Source organism: Solanum dulcamara, chromosome 4 (genome assembly GCF_947179165.1).
Source record: "Solanum dulcamara chromosome 4, daSolDulc1.2, whole genome shotgun sequence".
Lineage (NCBI taxonomy): Eukaryota > Viridiplantae > Streptophyta > Magnoliopsida > Solanales > Solanaceae > Solanum > Solanum dulcamara.
The window spans coordinates 7806141-7822718 of record NC_077240.1 but is presented as its reverse complement, the minus strand read 5'-3'; the positions used below and the strand labels follow the sequence as shown (position 1 = coordinate 7822718).

General features: G+C 33.9%; 3 protein-coding genes across 4 annotated transcripts; all 3 read left to right on the top strand.

Annotated features, from left to right (window-relative positions):
- Positions 1 to 793: 793 nt before the first annotated feature.
- On the top strand, positions 794 to 1720 carry LOC129885930 (uncharacterized). The gene is made up of 3 exons (XM_055960418.1): positions 794 to 859; positions 1040 to 1144; positions 1411 to 1720. Exons 1-3 carry the CDS (start codon positions 815 to 817, stop codon positions 1504 to 1506), a joined length of 246 nt encoding a protein of 81 aa, XP_055816393.1. The 5' UTR covers positions 794 to 814; the 3' UTR covers positions 1507 to 1720.
- A 2462-nt stretch (positions 1721 to 4182) lies between these two features.
- On the top strand, positions 4183 to 6297 carry LOC129885925 (uncharacterized). Of its 2 annotated transcripts, none has more exons than XM_055960412.1 (2): positions 4183 to 4467; positions 4651 to 6297. In XM_055960412.1, exon 2 carries the CDS (start codon positions 4881 to 4883, stop codon positions 6078 to 6080), a length of 1200 nt encoding a protein of 399 aa, XP_055816387.1. In that variant the 5' UTR covers positions 4183 to 4467; positions 4651 to 4880; the 3' UTR covers positions 6081 to 6297. The 2 variants fall into 2 exon arrangements, with proteins under 2 accessions (XP_055816387.1, XP_055816386.1); XM_055960411.1 differs by having other exon boundaries at positions 4615 to 6297.
- A 3280-nt stretch (positions 6298 to 9577) lies between these two features.
- On the top strand, positions 9578 to 14799 carry LOC129885924 (cytochrome c). The gene is made up of 3 exons (XM_055960410.1): positions 9578 to 9802; positions 11464 to 11597; positions 14442 to 14799. The coding sequence occupies exons 1-3, from the start codon at positions 9691 to 9693 to the stop codon at positions 14532 to 14534; spliced, it is 339 nt and encodes a 112-aa protein (XP_055816385.1). The 5' UTR covers positions 9578 to 9690; the 3' UTR covers positions 14535 to 14799.
- The last annotated feature ends 1779 nt before the right edge of the window (positions 14800 to 16578 follow it).

The following is a 16578-nucleotide window of genomic DNA, read 5'->3' as shown; positions in this document are numbered from 1 at the left end:
AGGTAAGTATTACTGGAAGACGTTTAACGTTAGCAAAAATAGATTGCAATTGTCCAACTGTAGCAACATTAACCCACAGGCCTTCTAAAAGTAAGTATTACCAGGGTTGTTTAACAGTCAAGCAGTCACTAAACTGTGTACCATTGTGCAAACATTTTTTACACTTATTGCTTGTTCTGGAACGTTACTTCCTTTCCACAACATCTCAGAGCCAAATGAAAGATAAAATTGCCTTGAGAACGAAGGAAATAACCTCAACAATTTATTACCAATAAATTCAACTGTAATTCTAGCATCAATGTCGCATCAATGTCACAGAAAAACTTAGCCAAAAGGCCTAGAATTTCAGATTCCATGAATGAAGACTGGTGCTTATGTGATCAAGTTCAAGAGACTGAAATTTCACATACTGAAATCTCTAATACTTATTGATAGAAGGCAAAATAAGAATTACCTGATCGGAGAAGACCGGAGGTAGAGGTGGAATGGAGATGTAATTAGACTTTGAAAAGGATGTTTTTCTTTTGTTGTTGCAAGTGTAACTATCCTCCATCATAATTCACTTAATGCCTGAGAATTTTCATCATTATCCGTTATTTCTCAATAAGTTTCCGGTAACTGACTTTTATTTGTAACAACAGCTGGCTTTGTTACATTCTTTCTTCTTTTTTTTCAAAATGCAAACTTGTTTCCTGATGCTTTACTCTTTTCTATTGTTTCTTTTTCTTTATTTTTTTATCTTACTTCATGGAGAAGGGAAATATTTATTTGAAATTTTTTCTTACTTCTATAGGTTTTGAACTCAAGGAAGAAGATGCATCCACCTTTGACTCTACATAGGCACCCTTTATGTGCTGATGTAAGTTTTTCACATTGTTAAATTAGATTCATCTTGTGCTTTTGAAGCACTGTTTTTGCATGTGTTTATTCGCATTGACATATAGTTTCGTCGTGTGTATATCATAGTTGTAGATTAGTTTGTTCTTTTTATTGGTAAATATCAAGAAATAATTGTCAAAATATCTCAAATGGTGTGCAGATAATTGAAGAGTTTCAGAAGTGTCATACAGACCACCCACTAGGGAAATTCCTTGGACAATGCACAGATCTGAAAATAAAGCTTGACCAGTGCTTCAGGCAGGAAGTAAGGTTTCTTGCTTTACCTATTAGGAAATTTTATGTTTTTGAAAATATCATCTTCAATGTTTCTCATGTACCTCTCTACCTCACAAAGGAATAGGTAAGGTCTGCATACATCCTACCGCCTCTCTACCTCACAAAGATATAGGTAGGTCTGCATACATCCTACCCTCTCCACTCCCCATCCCCCATGATTAAACTGGGTATGTCATCGTTGTTGTAATGCTCCTCATGTATGAGCCATAAAAGAAGTAAGATGTCTTCCTGCAGAAAGCTATAAAGAGGAAAGCAAATTTTGAACAGAGCAAGAAGTTTAAGGAGAGGCTCCAGGCTTACAGGAAGGAAATTGCTGACATGCAATCTTGACGGCTATAATAGGTTTGTTTTCAAGATACTGTTGTGCAATGTTTCAACACACTAAGGGAAATTTAACGGCTGGAATTTATCGGAGAAAGAGTGGTGAATAGAATTGTCGTTCATCTATTTTGATGTTTTTTTGGATTTAAGTTTGTTAAAGTGAAATAAGATGTATAGACACAAGAATTGATAAATTACAGGAGCAACTTATCAGACCATTCAATTTTGATGCCTGAAAAATGTCAAACATCAAAATACTAATTTGATTATGTGAATTGATAGAAGGTTCATGTGTTGGTGTGAGGTGGCAGGTGCCCCATAGTGTTATTCGTGATGTGCGCAGGCTGACCTAACACACAAGTTTTAAAAAGATAATAGAGGCACAGTAACTTGGTTCTTTTGAGTTTTATCCTACCTTTTTGTTTATCTGTTTTGAGGTTTGGAAAGACACTAATATGGGGAAAGGAAAAGATGAAAAGGTCCTACATGAGAAAAAACATAGATCTTGTTATGAGAAAAAACACAGATCTTGTTAGGATATTTTAAGACAAAGCATATGTGAATTGTTCTAATACAAGGCTGTAAGCCAAGTCTTTTTTGGAACATGGAGCCTGGAGTGCATTCTAAACTTGTGTTGATGGCCAGTTGGATGAACAATTGCCAAAAATTTGCTCCACAAAAATGTACTATGAAGTTTATATGTAGGATGACCAATGTGGTCTTTAAATGGACAAATAAAAGGGAAAAGGCTCGAATATGTCATCTAACTTTGAGAAAAGGCTCATTGTGCTATTCGTTAAAAGTTTGACTTATTTATATTATTTTCGTTTGAGAAAAGGTTCATCTATGCCATTATTTGTTAACTGAAATGACATAGATGAGCGAAACTTTTAACGGATGACTTAGATGAGCCTTTTCTTAAAGTTCGATGCATATTTGAACTTTTTCCATTTTAAATAATAATTTAGTTAATGACGTGGCGGAATCATAATTGACCACGTGTATAAAATAGTTTTGCAAATCGAAAAATATTCTTAGTTTACAAATAATGACATGGATGAGCTTTTTCTTAAAAGGAAATGACATAAATGAGTCAAATTTTTAATGGATGACATAGATGAGTCTTTTTTCAAAGTTCGATGACATATTTGAGCTTTTTTCCAAAATAAAAAAATGTGAGCAGTATTACTCTTCCTGTTGCGACACACAAAGGGAGAATTTTTTTATCTAAAATCGTGTAGAAAAGATTAAGTAAAAAAGATTGTGCTTTTTAAGAGAAATGACTGTATTCCTCGAATAATATTATGAAAAGAAAAGCTTAGACTTCCAGATTTGTTCTCTTCACAACTGGTAAATTAACACCAGTTCTGGAATAGGCATTGATAAAAAAACAAATATAAGATGTCAAAATTGGGAAAAATTGAAGGGCAGCACTATAGAGGACAAGTGTTGTGGGTCTCTTTGGTGATATCACATGTCTACAGAGAAACTTTCATGGCTTAAACAGAATCTATTGAACTTTTCAAATTTTTAAGTTAAACAGGTCAAACTCATTTTTTACACAAAGGATAAGATATATAATATCTATAGAATTCTAAACCCATATATAATTTCAAGAATGCAATGAGTTCAGTGACGGAAAGGTAGAAATTTAACTCATCAAATTTTGACATTGGACCGATAACTTGTCGTAACAAAAAAACTATTATTCAATTAGAAAATGGACCGATAACTTGTAATTCTACTGAAAATGAGTATATTACATGTTGAGCTTTGAATCATAATACGTGCATAATTGACTTTTGAGAATTTGTCAAATATATAAAAAAAATATGTAAGAAAATAAAATATCATATATTTTTTTGGTTAAATCAACGCAATAATGCCATTTTCACTATTCAAAATGAAAAAAAAAACATTTCATTTAGCTATAAGCGTATTTATCTAAAGTTATACATAGTTAGTGCAACGATTGTTTACACCACCAATATAATTTAATTTATAATAATAGGTTCGTCATTATTTTATCATGTACAGATTAATAAATTTAAATACTTATGAGTAAACTGATTTTATAGTATTTATCTAGAACTTAAACTTTATCACAAAAGCATTTACAATTTATTGCAGTTCAACTTCGTAAAAAGAAAAAAAAATTATGACTAATCGCTCCTTAAAAATTGAACTTTTGAAATTGTGATTTTATAATTTTAAGTTGTGTTTGAACATGTATTTTATTCGAAAAAAATTAAAAGTTTGTAATTGAAAATCCCAAAAAATCAAAATTAATTTGCTAATTTTTGGGAATTTGAAAATTTAATTTTAAAAATATGATCAAGCAGAAATTTCATGAGTGAGAGTTTTTTAAAAATCCATAAACTGATGTGCTAGTTTTTGACAACGATCAAATTTTAAAATGTAATCAAATTTCACGATCCAATAAATTTTCATAATTCACGGTCAAATGTTAGCATAATCTTCAAAACCAACAACTGTCACTCTTCTTAATTTTTACTTTTTTACAGAAAAAGAAAAGTAGAGGAAAAATAAAAATTAGAACATTCACCGTAAACGCCGCCATGATCAGGTTGCCAAATAGGCTCGGGAGTACTTACAAAAGCTATAGGCTCGGTATCATCCAGCTGTATACAGCCTGTTATTTTTAGTATTTCATTTTTCATAATTTCATTTTTAAACATTATAAATCTGATTAATAATTTCCATTTCTGGTTTTGGTTTATTCGCTGGCGACAGCCTGTTTCCAACAAAGCTCCCTACCACACTACCCCCACCACCCCTCTATCTTCTCCCCCATTTTCCCTCACTCCTCTCTTCCATCAATCCCCTCTCTCTCTCTCTCTCTTTCCTTTTTTTCTTTCTGTGCTTAGGGTTCTTTCTTCTTCTCCCCGATTCTCTCTGGAGACAAGAAGATTCAGAATTTGAGCTCTCCAGATCAAGATTCTCCCTCTTGTAAGCTTTCTATTGATCTAATTTTTGCATGTTTTTGTCTCTATTTTGTTGGGTTTTTGCTTTAGGGTTTGTATAAAGATAAATGCACTGTTCCTACTTTGTATAGGTGTAGATTGTGATCATTTGTGTACGCTTTTTTTTTTTAAGGAAATAACGTTGAACATTGAATTGGCGTGAACATAGGTAGAGTTCATTGTTGAACAATTGTGAAAAAGGAGAGTGGAATTGGTGATCAGATCTCGAGACTGTTAATATATGGTAGTTTTGAGGTTGAGAGAAGTTATCAAGAGTAAATCTGTGATTTCATATGTTTTGAGGAGGAGAAGGTGGAGGAGGAGTGAGGGTTCATGTGGTAGAGGGGTTTCAGGTCTCCATGCTGTCAGAGAGCATGCGTGCAATTTGTGGTTTGGGTAATGCCCTATTCGAGATTTGCTGTTGATGCACTAGGTGTAATTACTATTATTCTTGTTTCAATTTTGGTACTTGTTGGCTTGTATTGCATCTTGTACTTGATCTACTTTCATACAAAGATACGTGGGCAAGGGTACAATCAGCTTGGCTATTTTCATGGTCCTTGGATCATCAGGATTACATTTATATTGTTTGCAATCTGGTGGGGATTTGGAGAGGTTGTTCGGCTTAACTTGATTAGAGGTGACGGAAGATTGTTGAATGCTCTTAGCTTCAGATGGCAGGAAATTGTTTGCAAGTGTTATATTGTTTCGAGCTTAGGTTTTGCAGAACCTTGTCTGTACCTCTCCGTCGTGTTTCTACTTCGGGCGTCCTTACAGAAGTCAGGAACTTTAAGCCAGAAATGGAATGGCAAAACAGTCGGATACATACTTCTCTTTTGCCTCCCAGTTTTTGCTCTACAGCTCGTGCTTATTTTGGCTGGACCGCAATTTAAGAAGAAATACATGGTCCACTTGCCACATTATTTCACTAGTCCGGTTGCGCGATCTAGAGATGATGTTGATGTTGCACTGTGCACTTACCCTTTGTTCAATACTTTCTGCCTTGGTCTTTTTGCCATCATGCTAACTTCGTATTTATTCTGGCTTGGTGGAAGAATCCTCCATTTGGTTATCAATAGGAGTCTGCAAAAGAGAGTATACATGCTAGTGGTATCCGTTTCAGCTTTCTTTCCTATAAGGGTTCTATTACTCGGTTTAACTGTTAAAACACAACCAGAACATTTACCTTTTCAAGCTCTTGCATTTTTGGGTTTTGTTTCCTTCTTTTTTTGTATTGGGATGGGCATGTTCATGCTCATTATCATGCCCATGCGGGATTGTTTAGCACTGAAGAAGAGCTCAGAGAGGGATATAGAGGCTAGGAGAAGGTTAATTGATGAACAAAATGATACTGTTTCTCTAATTGTTAACCAAAGCACCCTCGGAGGAAGTATGGTGAGCAGTCCTGGGAGAAACTCAGCTGCCTCAACGAAGAGAGGATCAATCTCCTTTCGAACAACTGACAAGGATGCAACCTCAGGGGTGGCCTTTGTGGAACTAAGTGTATTCTCTCCTAGTCAGCACTCAACACCTCCTGGTTCACCTCAACTTCTTGGCTGGCCTATGCTTCCACCCTCACAAGCTCAAGGTCCCTTATAGTTTTCTTGGGCTGTATCTTTCTTGTATTCTCCTATTACTTCATATGTGGTGGATAACTGAAAGGTCACTTTTTTGGGTTTTAAAAATTGTTTGTGTTCATTATATCTGAGTGATTTTGATGTTTGGTACATTTTTGATTAATAACTATTACTTGCCAACAAGATTTGAGAGGAGAAATCTAACAAAATGGTGTTTGTATAAAGTGTTCTTTTATTTGTGTGTTCTTCCTAGTAGCTGAATGTCAACCAATAGTTAGTAGCTTTCAATTCATTATACACCCCTATGGAAAATGGCTATTATATGAACCAAAATTTGCTCCAAAAGGAATTAAGGTGTGACGGCTGTTTCCGAAGGATACTAAAACCACTACAAATTCACCTTTGTTGCCTCTTCACCCCTTTTGTGTTGCTTTAAGTGAAGGTTATATAACTAGTAAACTGGGTGCATTTTCCCAGGCAGTTATCAAGGTTTCCGGATCAACTGATTACTCGTTAAATCCATATGCTAAATCCCCACATATTCTATGTTACCTTTTTCAAGTGAAATGTTTGGTAGGGATATTTGACAAAAAATGATGAGAAAAAAAGAGAGGAAGTAGAAGAACTAGTATGAGCCCGTTTGGATGGGCTTAAAAAAAATAACTTTTATGTATGAAGTGTTTTTAAAACTTTAAAGTGCTGAAAGTTATTTTTATAAATAAGCAATTGAGTGTTTGGATAAAAGTGCTTAAATGAAGAAAATTATGTGAATTTTAGGGTTAAAAGAATAAAAAGGGTAGTTTGGGAATTTAGTTAAAATATAAGGGATATAAAAGTAATTTCAATGGTCAAAGAAAATGACTTTAAGCACTTAGAAAAAAAAAAGTTAGGAATCCTAACTTTTCATTTTTGACTGGCTTTAAGAACTTTCTGACTTAAAGTTAGCATTAGGCAAACACGTCCAAAAGCTGAAAAGGGGCTTTAAGTTGGTTTTGACCAACTTAAAGCCAATCCAAGCGGGCTCCTCTATATATGGTATTTCTGGTTCAGGGAAAAAAATGGAAGAGAAATTGGGAAGATAATTGCCTCCATTTCACCGTTCTTTTCTTCCGAACTAAGGTAGATAGTGAACGTTAAGTGAATTTAAGCATTACGTGCTAATTAATTAGTGCAAGATGGAGTTGCAACTCTCTTTTTTGGTTTCGCAGACGGTGTTTGCCTGTTTGAAATTTTGCATTGGAGATTCGATTAAATGCGGATTCAAATTGCGCACTGTAGGGGGATGTTCCCAACAAGATTTTCTTCATATCGGGACTCGAATTCGAGACCTCTGCTTAAAGAGTGAAATATTCCCACCAGACAAGACATGGTTTGCAACTCTTAATAGGCATTTGAACATTAAAAAAAAGTGATATTTAACCAAAAAAATAATAATCGAAAAGGGGCATTTTGGAAGTTGATGTTGTTTTGGATCCGCATTTAATTTGAAAAAAAAAAGAGTTTTATGAATGGGAAAAAAAAATCAATCCAATATAACATCAACGCTGTTTTGAATTTTCAGAATAGTTACATCCAAACAGGTCTTAGTGTGAACTCCGATTTCAAAAGCTCCATTTGGATAATTGAAAATTTGAAATGTAAACTCTTGAAAAGAAACATTTCTTATTTTTACAGCATATAATAAGGGGGTTTTATGAAGGAAAAAAAAAGAAGCTAATTTATAAACAAGATACATCATGGCATGTATCAGACTGTTTACGTAAATAATTATCACTCTTGTTAATTTTTTTTATTAAAGTCATTGTAAATATGGCAGTAAAGTACCTTAAGATTCATAAATTTGATCCACTACCAATGAAACAAAAAAGGAAAACCAAATAGAATATTAATCCACGACCTATAAAAAATAAAATCTAAATCTTAATCATAAAAAATGATTTGTATGTTTATTTTAATTTGCAGAGACGTATCAACTAACATGGTTTTAAAAAACGTCCTATGTATTTAATATTTTCTTTTAACTACGAGTGCTATTTATAGCTTTTATCATTCCTTATTATATCTCCTTTTTAACTTGAGCGTGACAGTTTCACCGTAAATAATGTTCAAATAAATCTGGTGAAGAATGAGTAATTAAGAAACTAATGTGAACAGCTGACCATATCTCTTCCAAATAGTAAACACAATTTATTTATTTTAAAAAAATAAAAATCAATTGACAACTCAAAACAATTAAATATATTTAACACAAGTTGCTTGTTGGAAGGGAAGCCTTGGAGTAACTGGTTAAGTTGCTGCCGACATACATAACCTAACAATAGCCTCCTAACATACTTGACAATTCTAGATCCATGATAATAAAATAATTCTGACCATAAACATTTTTATTTACAAGTTTTTTTGATAATACGTAATCATTTACTAGAAGAGCATGAGTTAAGCTCAAGGTTGTTTTACTAAGGTAAGATTTAAACAAAAATAGAGTGAGTGTCTTTCAGAATTGTATATTCTTCTTTTTATATGTTAACGTTTGACTAATAAGGTAATATAGAATTTTGTATAATAGAGTGAAAGTCATTCAGAATAATATTATATATATATATTCGGCATAACAATTATTATTGTAGAATCTCTTTAATTAATCAATTATGAGCAAGGATTTTTGTAGTAATGGTAAAAGAAGAAGAAGGCGAAGCCAATGAACAACTTTTATCTAAAGTTTATCAAAATCATTTTAAGAAAATATTTCAAATGTAACAAAGAAAACTTCAAAATGATGAGACTGATGATTTTTATACATTTGACGTGTAATATATATCCTCAACATATTTTAATTAATGCTCAGTCTTATACATTATCTTTTTTTGTTTGTTTAAATTTAAGAAAGTGGTTACTTAAAATGATCTTAATCTTCTCTATCATGTTCTTCTCACAAAAGATACCTCTAAATTATTTATTTAAAAACACATGTGAGAAAAAAGAAGAGGAACTTGTCCAAAATGTTTTCTGCCAAGTGTTTTATATTTGGACATAAATTAAGTAGTCATACTATTTTTAAAACCATATTTTGAAAGATTTGGAAAAAGGGTGAAAGTTGCAATTATTTTCACTTGAAATGAAGAAGAGAGAAGAGAAGTCCTGAGTTGCTTAGACGATAAACATTTTTCATTTAATTCAAAGATTATAAGTTTTTAAATTACTAATGGAGCAAAATATTATGACTCGTCACTTAATCTTGAATAATCTTAAAAAAATTATGAGTAAGTTATCAAATATTACACGAAAATCTTATTAAAAGTCTAAATTCGTGACAAAAAGCTCCTAAAATAAAAAGTTTAGGGCAAAGGAGTTCTTACGATTCAATTTTTTTGACAATTCAAGCAAGTCAATAAATCCAAGCGAGGGGCTTTTTTGTCATTTTAAAAGAGTCGACGCGTGCCGCGGCCCTCGAGACACGTTCCACTTTTCATTTTCAGTAACCCGAAAAGCTATATTTATTGAACCCTAATACCAGCCCTCACATTTGAAGAAGAATTTCCCTATTTTATTTCTCACCACCAAACTCCTCTCTCTCTCTCTCTCTCTCTCTCTCTCTCTCTCTCTCTCATCTTCGCGTGTAGAAAGTCGGAGAAATGGCATCATTCGGGGAAGCACCACCAGGTAATCCTAAAGCCGGAGAGAAGATCTTTAAGACCAAATGCGCTCAGTGTCACACCGTCGATAAAGGAGCTGGTCACAAACAAGGTTTTTTTTTTTTGGTTATACGCATATATATCCTTTTTTTTCCTGTTTGTATTCGCGAATTTATGTTTTCTGAGTTCTTATGGTGTTTTTTGTTCTTAGTTTTTATTCATCGATTATTATTTATCATGGATCTGAGTTTTCCGTGTATTAGATTCACATGTCAGGCGAATTTTTGGCGCGTTTTATCGTTGCCTTCATGTATGAGTAATTCGGTTGCCTTGGATCTCTTTGAGTATAAGATCATGATCTTTTGATTTTGATGAATTTTTGTTTTCTGATTTTCTACGGAGGTACCTGCTCTTTTGTTACTTTTCAGCTTCTTATTCATCGGGCGGATCTGAGCTTTTATTAGTGGATTCACATATCGAAACTAATTTTGTAGACGCCTTTGATTGGATTAGTCCTTGTGTTTGTTTTGTTTTTCAATGGGTTTATGCGTACTTCTGAAGCGGTGGTGTTATTGAGACCTGACCTGTAGAGAAGAGATTAAATTGTTTTAGGTAGTGAGAGGAGAAGAGGGAGGTATTAACTCCAGAAGATTATGGGATACAGCTTAAATAACTTTTTTCTTTTCAGTGTTCACAATAGAAGATGTAACTAGTGAATATATTTGGTCCATCAGTTTCCTTCGATGAGGTTTTCAATGGCGTTAAATTCAAGTATATTGATTAGCCTGACATTTTTGAATGCCTTTGCTTCTAGAATGTCTCCCTTTTAATCCATAAGACGCAAGATTTTCTGATAGAGCTGTGAGTGCATTACTTTTGTAGAATAAATTTAAGGTGGTGGTGATAATATGAGACTGTTGCACATAATTTTAACGAAATGGTAAATCTGTAGTCATTAGAAGTCAAAGGTCGAACAAGGTGCTAACTTGTGCTATTTGAGATGCACACGCATGATTTTTACTCACAGACGTGTATATTAAAATAAAATGCAGAATTGAGGGAATTAGCAATTGGAAATTACTTCCTTAATTTGCAAGTTGCTTTCAACTATATTTAAGGAATTTATATGATGGTGAGCCTTGGAGCAATGGTCAAAGTTTTATTCTGTATTGGTCATGGGGTCGAACCTGTGCATTAGCCACCACACCCAATGCGTCGCGTGGCCCTTCTCTAATTCAATTTTATATCATGTTATCATTTGTAACTCTTCATTGATTTGATATACTTGTGAGGTTACAAATCAAAAAGCGTAGTAAAAAAGAAAATGGTGGTGTTAGGGTATGAGACTTGCTCTTATTCTCTCCTCCTTAAGTGTTAGGCGAGTGGGTCACCCTTTTAACATAAAATTTATTTGCGCTAGCAAGATGTTAATTGTCCGTGGGTGTGCATGAGTTGTTGAATTGGCTACAAGTGCTCGGGTTGTGCATGGATGATAGTTTAAGTAGTTCAGGAGGTGTAGCATTCACATCACCGTAGAATGTGTAGATCCTTTTAAGCTTGTTCTAAATATTTTCAGTCTTCATAATTTTTGTCTCTGTCCGTCATTTCCCTCTTCTGTTCTTGCTGTATTCTCATATGGTTGGTACTTCAGCATGCAATTTACTTTATGCTTTTTCCTCCTTGTGCGTGTAATATTGCAAAAGAGTCGGGGAATATGCCTGTTTTGTGCACATTCAAAATTTTCTTACATGTCCAATTTTATTCTTAATCCAGGACCCAACTTGAACGGGCTCTTTGGAAGACAATCTGGTACAACTGCAGGTTACTCATACTCTGCTGCAAACAAAAACATGGCTGTGACCTGGGGAGAGAATACATTATATGACTACTTGCTCAACCCTAAGAAGGTAAGAGTCATCTATGCTTGTGTATGATTCTGGTTTTGTGGTATGAAGAGTGGTTTTTAGTGCTTCACTTGTATGTGTTTTCTGTTTGCTTACGAGGCCTCCTTGGAAATAATTTAATTTGGTGGATTTCAGCTGTCCATATATTTCTGTATGCTATCCGGGTTTGTCTTGCTAACTTTAGCTCTTTACTCTGTGCTTCTTCCCTTGGTCTTAGTCAGTTGCCGTGCATGACATGATTTGTTCGTTGAGGTCCAATTGATATGGGTCTCACCTACAATTCACGGATTCTTTGGTTCGTCTCTCAAGTCAAGTCCACTTGGGGCTTGGCAGCCTGGTTATATCGAGTTCTCCATTTGAATATTTGTCTGTGAAGGCAATCAGGACTGAATGGCTTCTGGGCTCCTGGTGGACAATGTATATTTTTTTAACGGTTCAAGTATGCTTAAGATACTAAAGTAATAGATATTCCTCATCATCTGAAGCTGCTATAAGTTATTACCTGGTCTCATTTGTATCATTTGTTATTTCTTATGACATTCGAGTCTCTAGACCATACCAATTGATATGAATGAAAGAGGTCCTGATAGGAAAGATCCAGCTTGATTATGTGGGAGCAAGAAAGTGATAGCGAGGAAGAGAAACTGAATTAGAAGCATGTCCTGGTGTTTAACCTGAATTAACCAAGGGGTGAAGCTTTTGGAAGGCTCCCCCTCTTGTACAAAATTGGGAATCTCTGCTTCTCTTGGTCACTTCTTGGCGAAGCTTCGAGTTGATAAGCAAGTGAATGAACCATGTTCTTCGCTAGTATTATCAAAAGTAAGAAGTGCAAAAAACATGCAAATATGGAAAAATATTTGGCTTTAAGCCCAAATGAAGTATGGGCTTTAATGGAAAAACGCATAAATATGGAAAAATACAAATATAAATGTTTAGTCTAAGACTAACAATTATAAAGCATGGAAGATAAATATATGGACAAAGAATTTGAAAAAAAAATTACGACACCGGAAGGAAAGATGTCTTAGAGCCCTCATGACGACACCGAACCACACATGAAGCTAGGCAAAGCGCTCAACTAGTTTTGGGCCTCGCTTCAGGGATTAAGTTCGCCTTTGACAATACTCTTCTTCGCTTAAAAAAATGACCCCCCTTTGATTTTCTTTTTCCCTTCCTGTAAAGCGCTTCAATAATGTAGTAAAAGTTGGGCTCTTTTGTTGAGTGGAGGTGCTAGCCATTTAAATGTAGATTATGCTTGCGAAATCACTATCCTACTTAAAATAGGACTTCATTAGGCAAATCAAGCTTCCATATTGTTTGTTGATCTTTAGGGTTTAGAGACCATAAATTCTCGAGGAACTTGGAAAACTGTAAGTTCTTGTAAGTCTGCTTTTAAGTATGGAACTTGGATTTTTCCCCCTTCAGACTAGAAAGATCATAATGACAAGTTGTCTTTGATAATTCAACTTTCTTAGAAGTCATGATCTAAGGTTTTTGAATTCCCATTTCCTACTTGAATGGACAGACGGATGTATATCTAGATACTGCTAAGATGTGCGAGAACAATGGGATGGGAAGGTAGATGGAGCATTGAAGAAACCCTACCTTAATATGGCTGCACTGTCCACATATATGCCCTCTCAGCCGAAATTTGATGGTGAGATCCTACTCTTGGAAGTGAAAGTAGATCAGATGGAGAAAAACTACTACCAGACGGAGCTGCGGAAATAGGCAACAATTTGGTAGAGAAATGCAAGGTTCTCTACGTGAAATTTTATCTTAAGAAATAACCACTGGGTCCGTAAAATGATCAAATCAATTAAAGATGCAAGTCTTAGACGAGATGATTGCCCCTCTAGGCAAGTAGACCTAAGAAAATTTGGGTAGGAATTTGTAGATACTGCTGCACTGACCTTGATATTGCTTTCCGCATTGAGATAGCAGCATCTGACTTTTCACTTTAAGTGAGATTGTGGATGGATTAATCTGTAGTAACTCAATTCCTGTAGTGTGTATGACATTAAATATATTTGTTGTAGTGTGGAGCCCCCCCCCCCCCCCCCCCCCCAAACACAACCAAAAAAAGAAGTGACTTCTGATATTTTGTTTTTCATTGGCTAAGCATGTAAACATTATTTTGATAATGGTGGCAGTTGGCTTGAATCGTAGCCTTGTTTTGGTACCATGTTGAAGAGTGTGATCATCCAATCAAAAAGCCTATTTGGTTAGGGGGGACACATTTTTATTTATTTGCGTCTTCGGAAGGGTTTATCTTGAAAAATCAAAGGTAGAATTTCACCATGAACCCAAGTAGCTAAAACCTTAGCTCCTTGATCATCTTTAGCTTTTTGACTCAAAGCCTCTTTAAGTATGTGGTCAGATTTTATGAAAATGTGCACCAAGTAAAAGTTAGAAGAGGGATGGTTAGAGTGGAGTCTAGTTATGTGTTTTTGTCATGATGTCTTGTATTCATTTAGTGGAGTTGACTGGGATTATGCTATTTTCTTATTTTAGAAATGAATATCATTGTGGAAAAGCTATGTATGAGTTCAAAGCATGCATGATGACACACCTACAAACAGGAATGTACTTTTTTTCCAAATGATCTTGAGCTTAATTTCTCCAGGTCCACAAATGATAGTCTTTTTTAGATCAACCCTTTGTGTTGATTTGCATACTACTTGTGTTTTCGCTCTGTACACTAGCCACACGATTCGTTGCTCTTTAACTTTTTTTGTGGTACAATATGAGCCACAATTGAATGTGCTAGGATCATATTGATAGGAGTACTATTTTCTTGCATCTTCACTATGCTTAATTGCTGACTCTGAAGCATTTTCTGTACAGTATATTCCTGGGACAAAAATGGTTTTCCCTGGGTTGAAGAAGCCACAGGAGCGGGCAGATCTCATAGCTTATCTCAAGGAAGCAACTGCATGAAGATCTTTTTGGAACATTATAATACTTTTGCTAGTGGTCAGGAGTCGCCCATTGGTAGCATTTCACATTTTATATTTTGAAAGGCATATTTTGCCCGTTTAAATAAAACCACATACAGTATCTGCCATTCTTCTGGTTGAGCTAAGCCAGTCTTGGAGGAATTTTGTCTAAGAGTTTGTCATTTATTGCCACATAAAATTGTGACGTACTTATGAATGCCTGATTTAGTTCTTTGTTATCCAGTTTATTTTTGTTTTTTCTGTCACCAGTTGCTTATTTCTTGGTATTAATAGGCTTCTTCTGGCTCCATCTAAGTTCATGACTTCTCTGGGTTTCAATACGTGCTTATGTTTGACAAAACCTCCCAATCGACATTCCAGCAGCTTAAATTTCAAGCGCCTGTCTGAAAATCTGTCTACTTACTGGTTTCTAGAATGCAAGTATAAAACTGTCTTACTATGTCCTATAATCTATTTGTATGCACAATAATTGGTTGAGCTTAAATTTTAAGAAGTATTGGAAAATTATTTCAATTTTTTTGTATATGACTCTTATTTGGAGAAGAAAAAGTTGAAGATAGTGATGCCATTCTATTTACTGTCAAACAAGTTTTTAAGTTGTACATTTAGGACGGTATAAATATTATGTGAATCTTTGCTGCTAAACTGATTAGCAGTCATTATTGCTCTACTCTCACCTACTGCTTGATCCAATCTAATTCAATTCTAAAGAACTAGCGAGTTAAATGAATTAAAATGGATTGACTTTTTTAAATAAAGAGCCTATAAAATAGCAGTTCAACTCAGCCCTAAGCGGGTTACGGATTGGGACGGGTTGATCCTTCAATCAAAAGATGGACAACATTGAACACAACACCAATATGTTAAAAATTCATATGTCCATGAGTTGCACATACTTTAGTGGAATACTTACAAAACAATAAAATAGATAGGATACGACAGTCAACATTCATAGGATTCATCAGAACAATATATATTACATGATTATTTTTTTCATAAACTAGATAAGAAAGGACAAATGAAAAATTAGGAATAAACACAAAAGTAAAAGAGGTCAAAGATTAAACTTATAATAACTTCAATTACTTAGTTGCTAAAGATTTGGCAAAATAAAATACTATTTAAAATATATATAATAAATATTTTTAAAATTCATGATCCACGGACTGACCTTTGAGGCTCGCGGGTTGAGCCTATGAGGCTGGGCTAAAAAGCCTCGTTCTTAAATTGGCTGAAATTTTTTAGCCCAAACTCACTTAATTTAAAGATTAGATTGGATTGGCCTCACGGGCCAAACCTATTTTAACAGTCCTATATCTATGAGTAAAGTAATCTTATTTGTAGAGCATAATTTTACGTATTGTCTTTTAAGAAATTTGGAGAAATAAAAAATATCCATTATAATCTTCATCCATGCAAAGATTTTCGGATCTACAAAAATTTAAAATAAAAAATATCCATTTTATATATCTTCGTCCATGCAAAGATTTTCGGATCTAACGTGTTAGCCTGTTAGGTAATCGTGCGTTATGGGACGTGCATAGTTTTATTTAGTTTATTTTTTTCCCTTTTTAAAAATTAAATATATACTTTATGTTTTAAACTAAATATATACTTAATAATTTAATTTAATTAAACTAATCTAAATATTCCTATAATTTTAATTTTTTAAAAAGGTTAAATTAATAAAATTGAGGGTACTAACTACTACACGTGCCTCCAAAAAAGGAGGAGGAAAGAAAACTACAATATGTAATGAATCGTCTTGTCTAAAGAAGTAAAAAAAAACTAAATCATTCTATAAAAAGCAAAAAGATATTTCATCTTTTGAATTAATTTGTCATATTATTTTCATTTTTTTAAAATTTACTTTTACATATTTAAGACTATCAAATTATAAAGTATTTTGATATATTTGACATATCTTTAGTTTATAACTATTAAATTCATTTTTTTTTTTAAACTCCGTATCAGATTAAAATAAAATAAATAAATTAAAACGGAAGGAAATAAAAAAAGAAAAG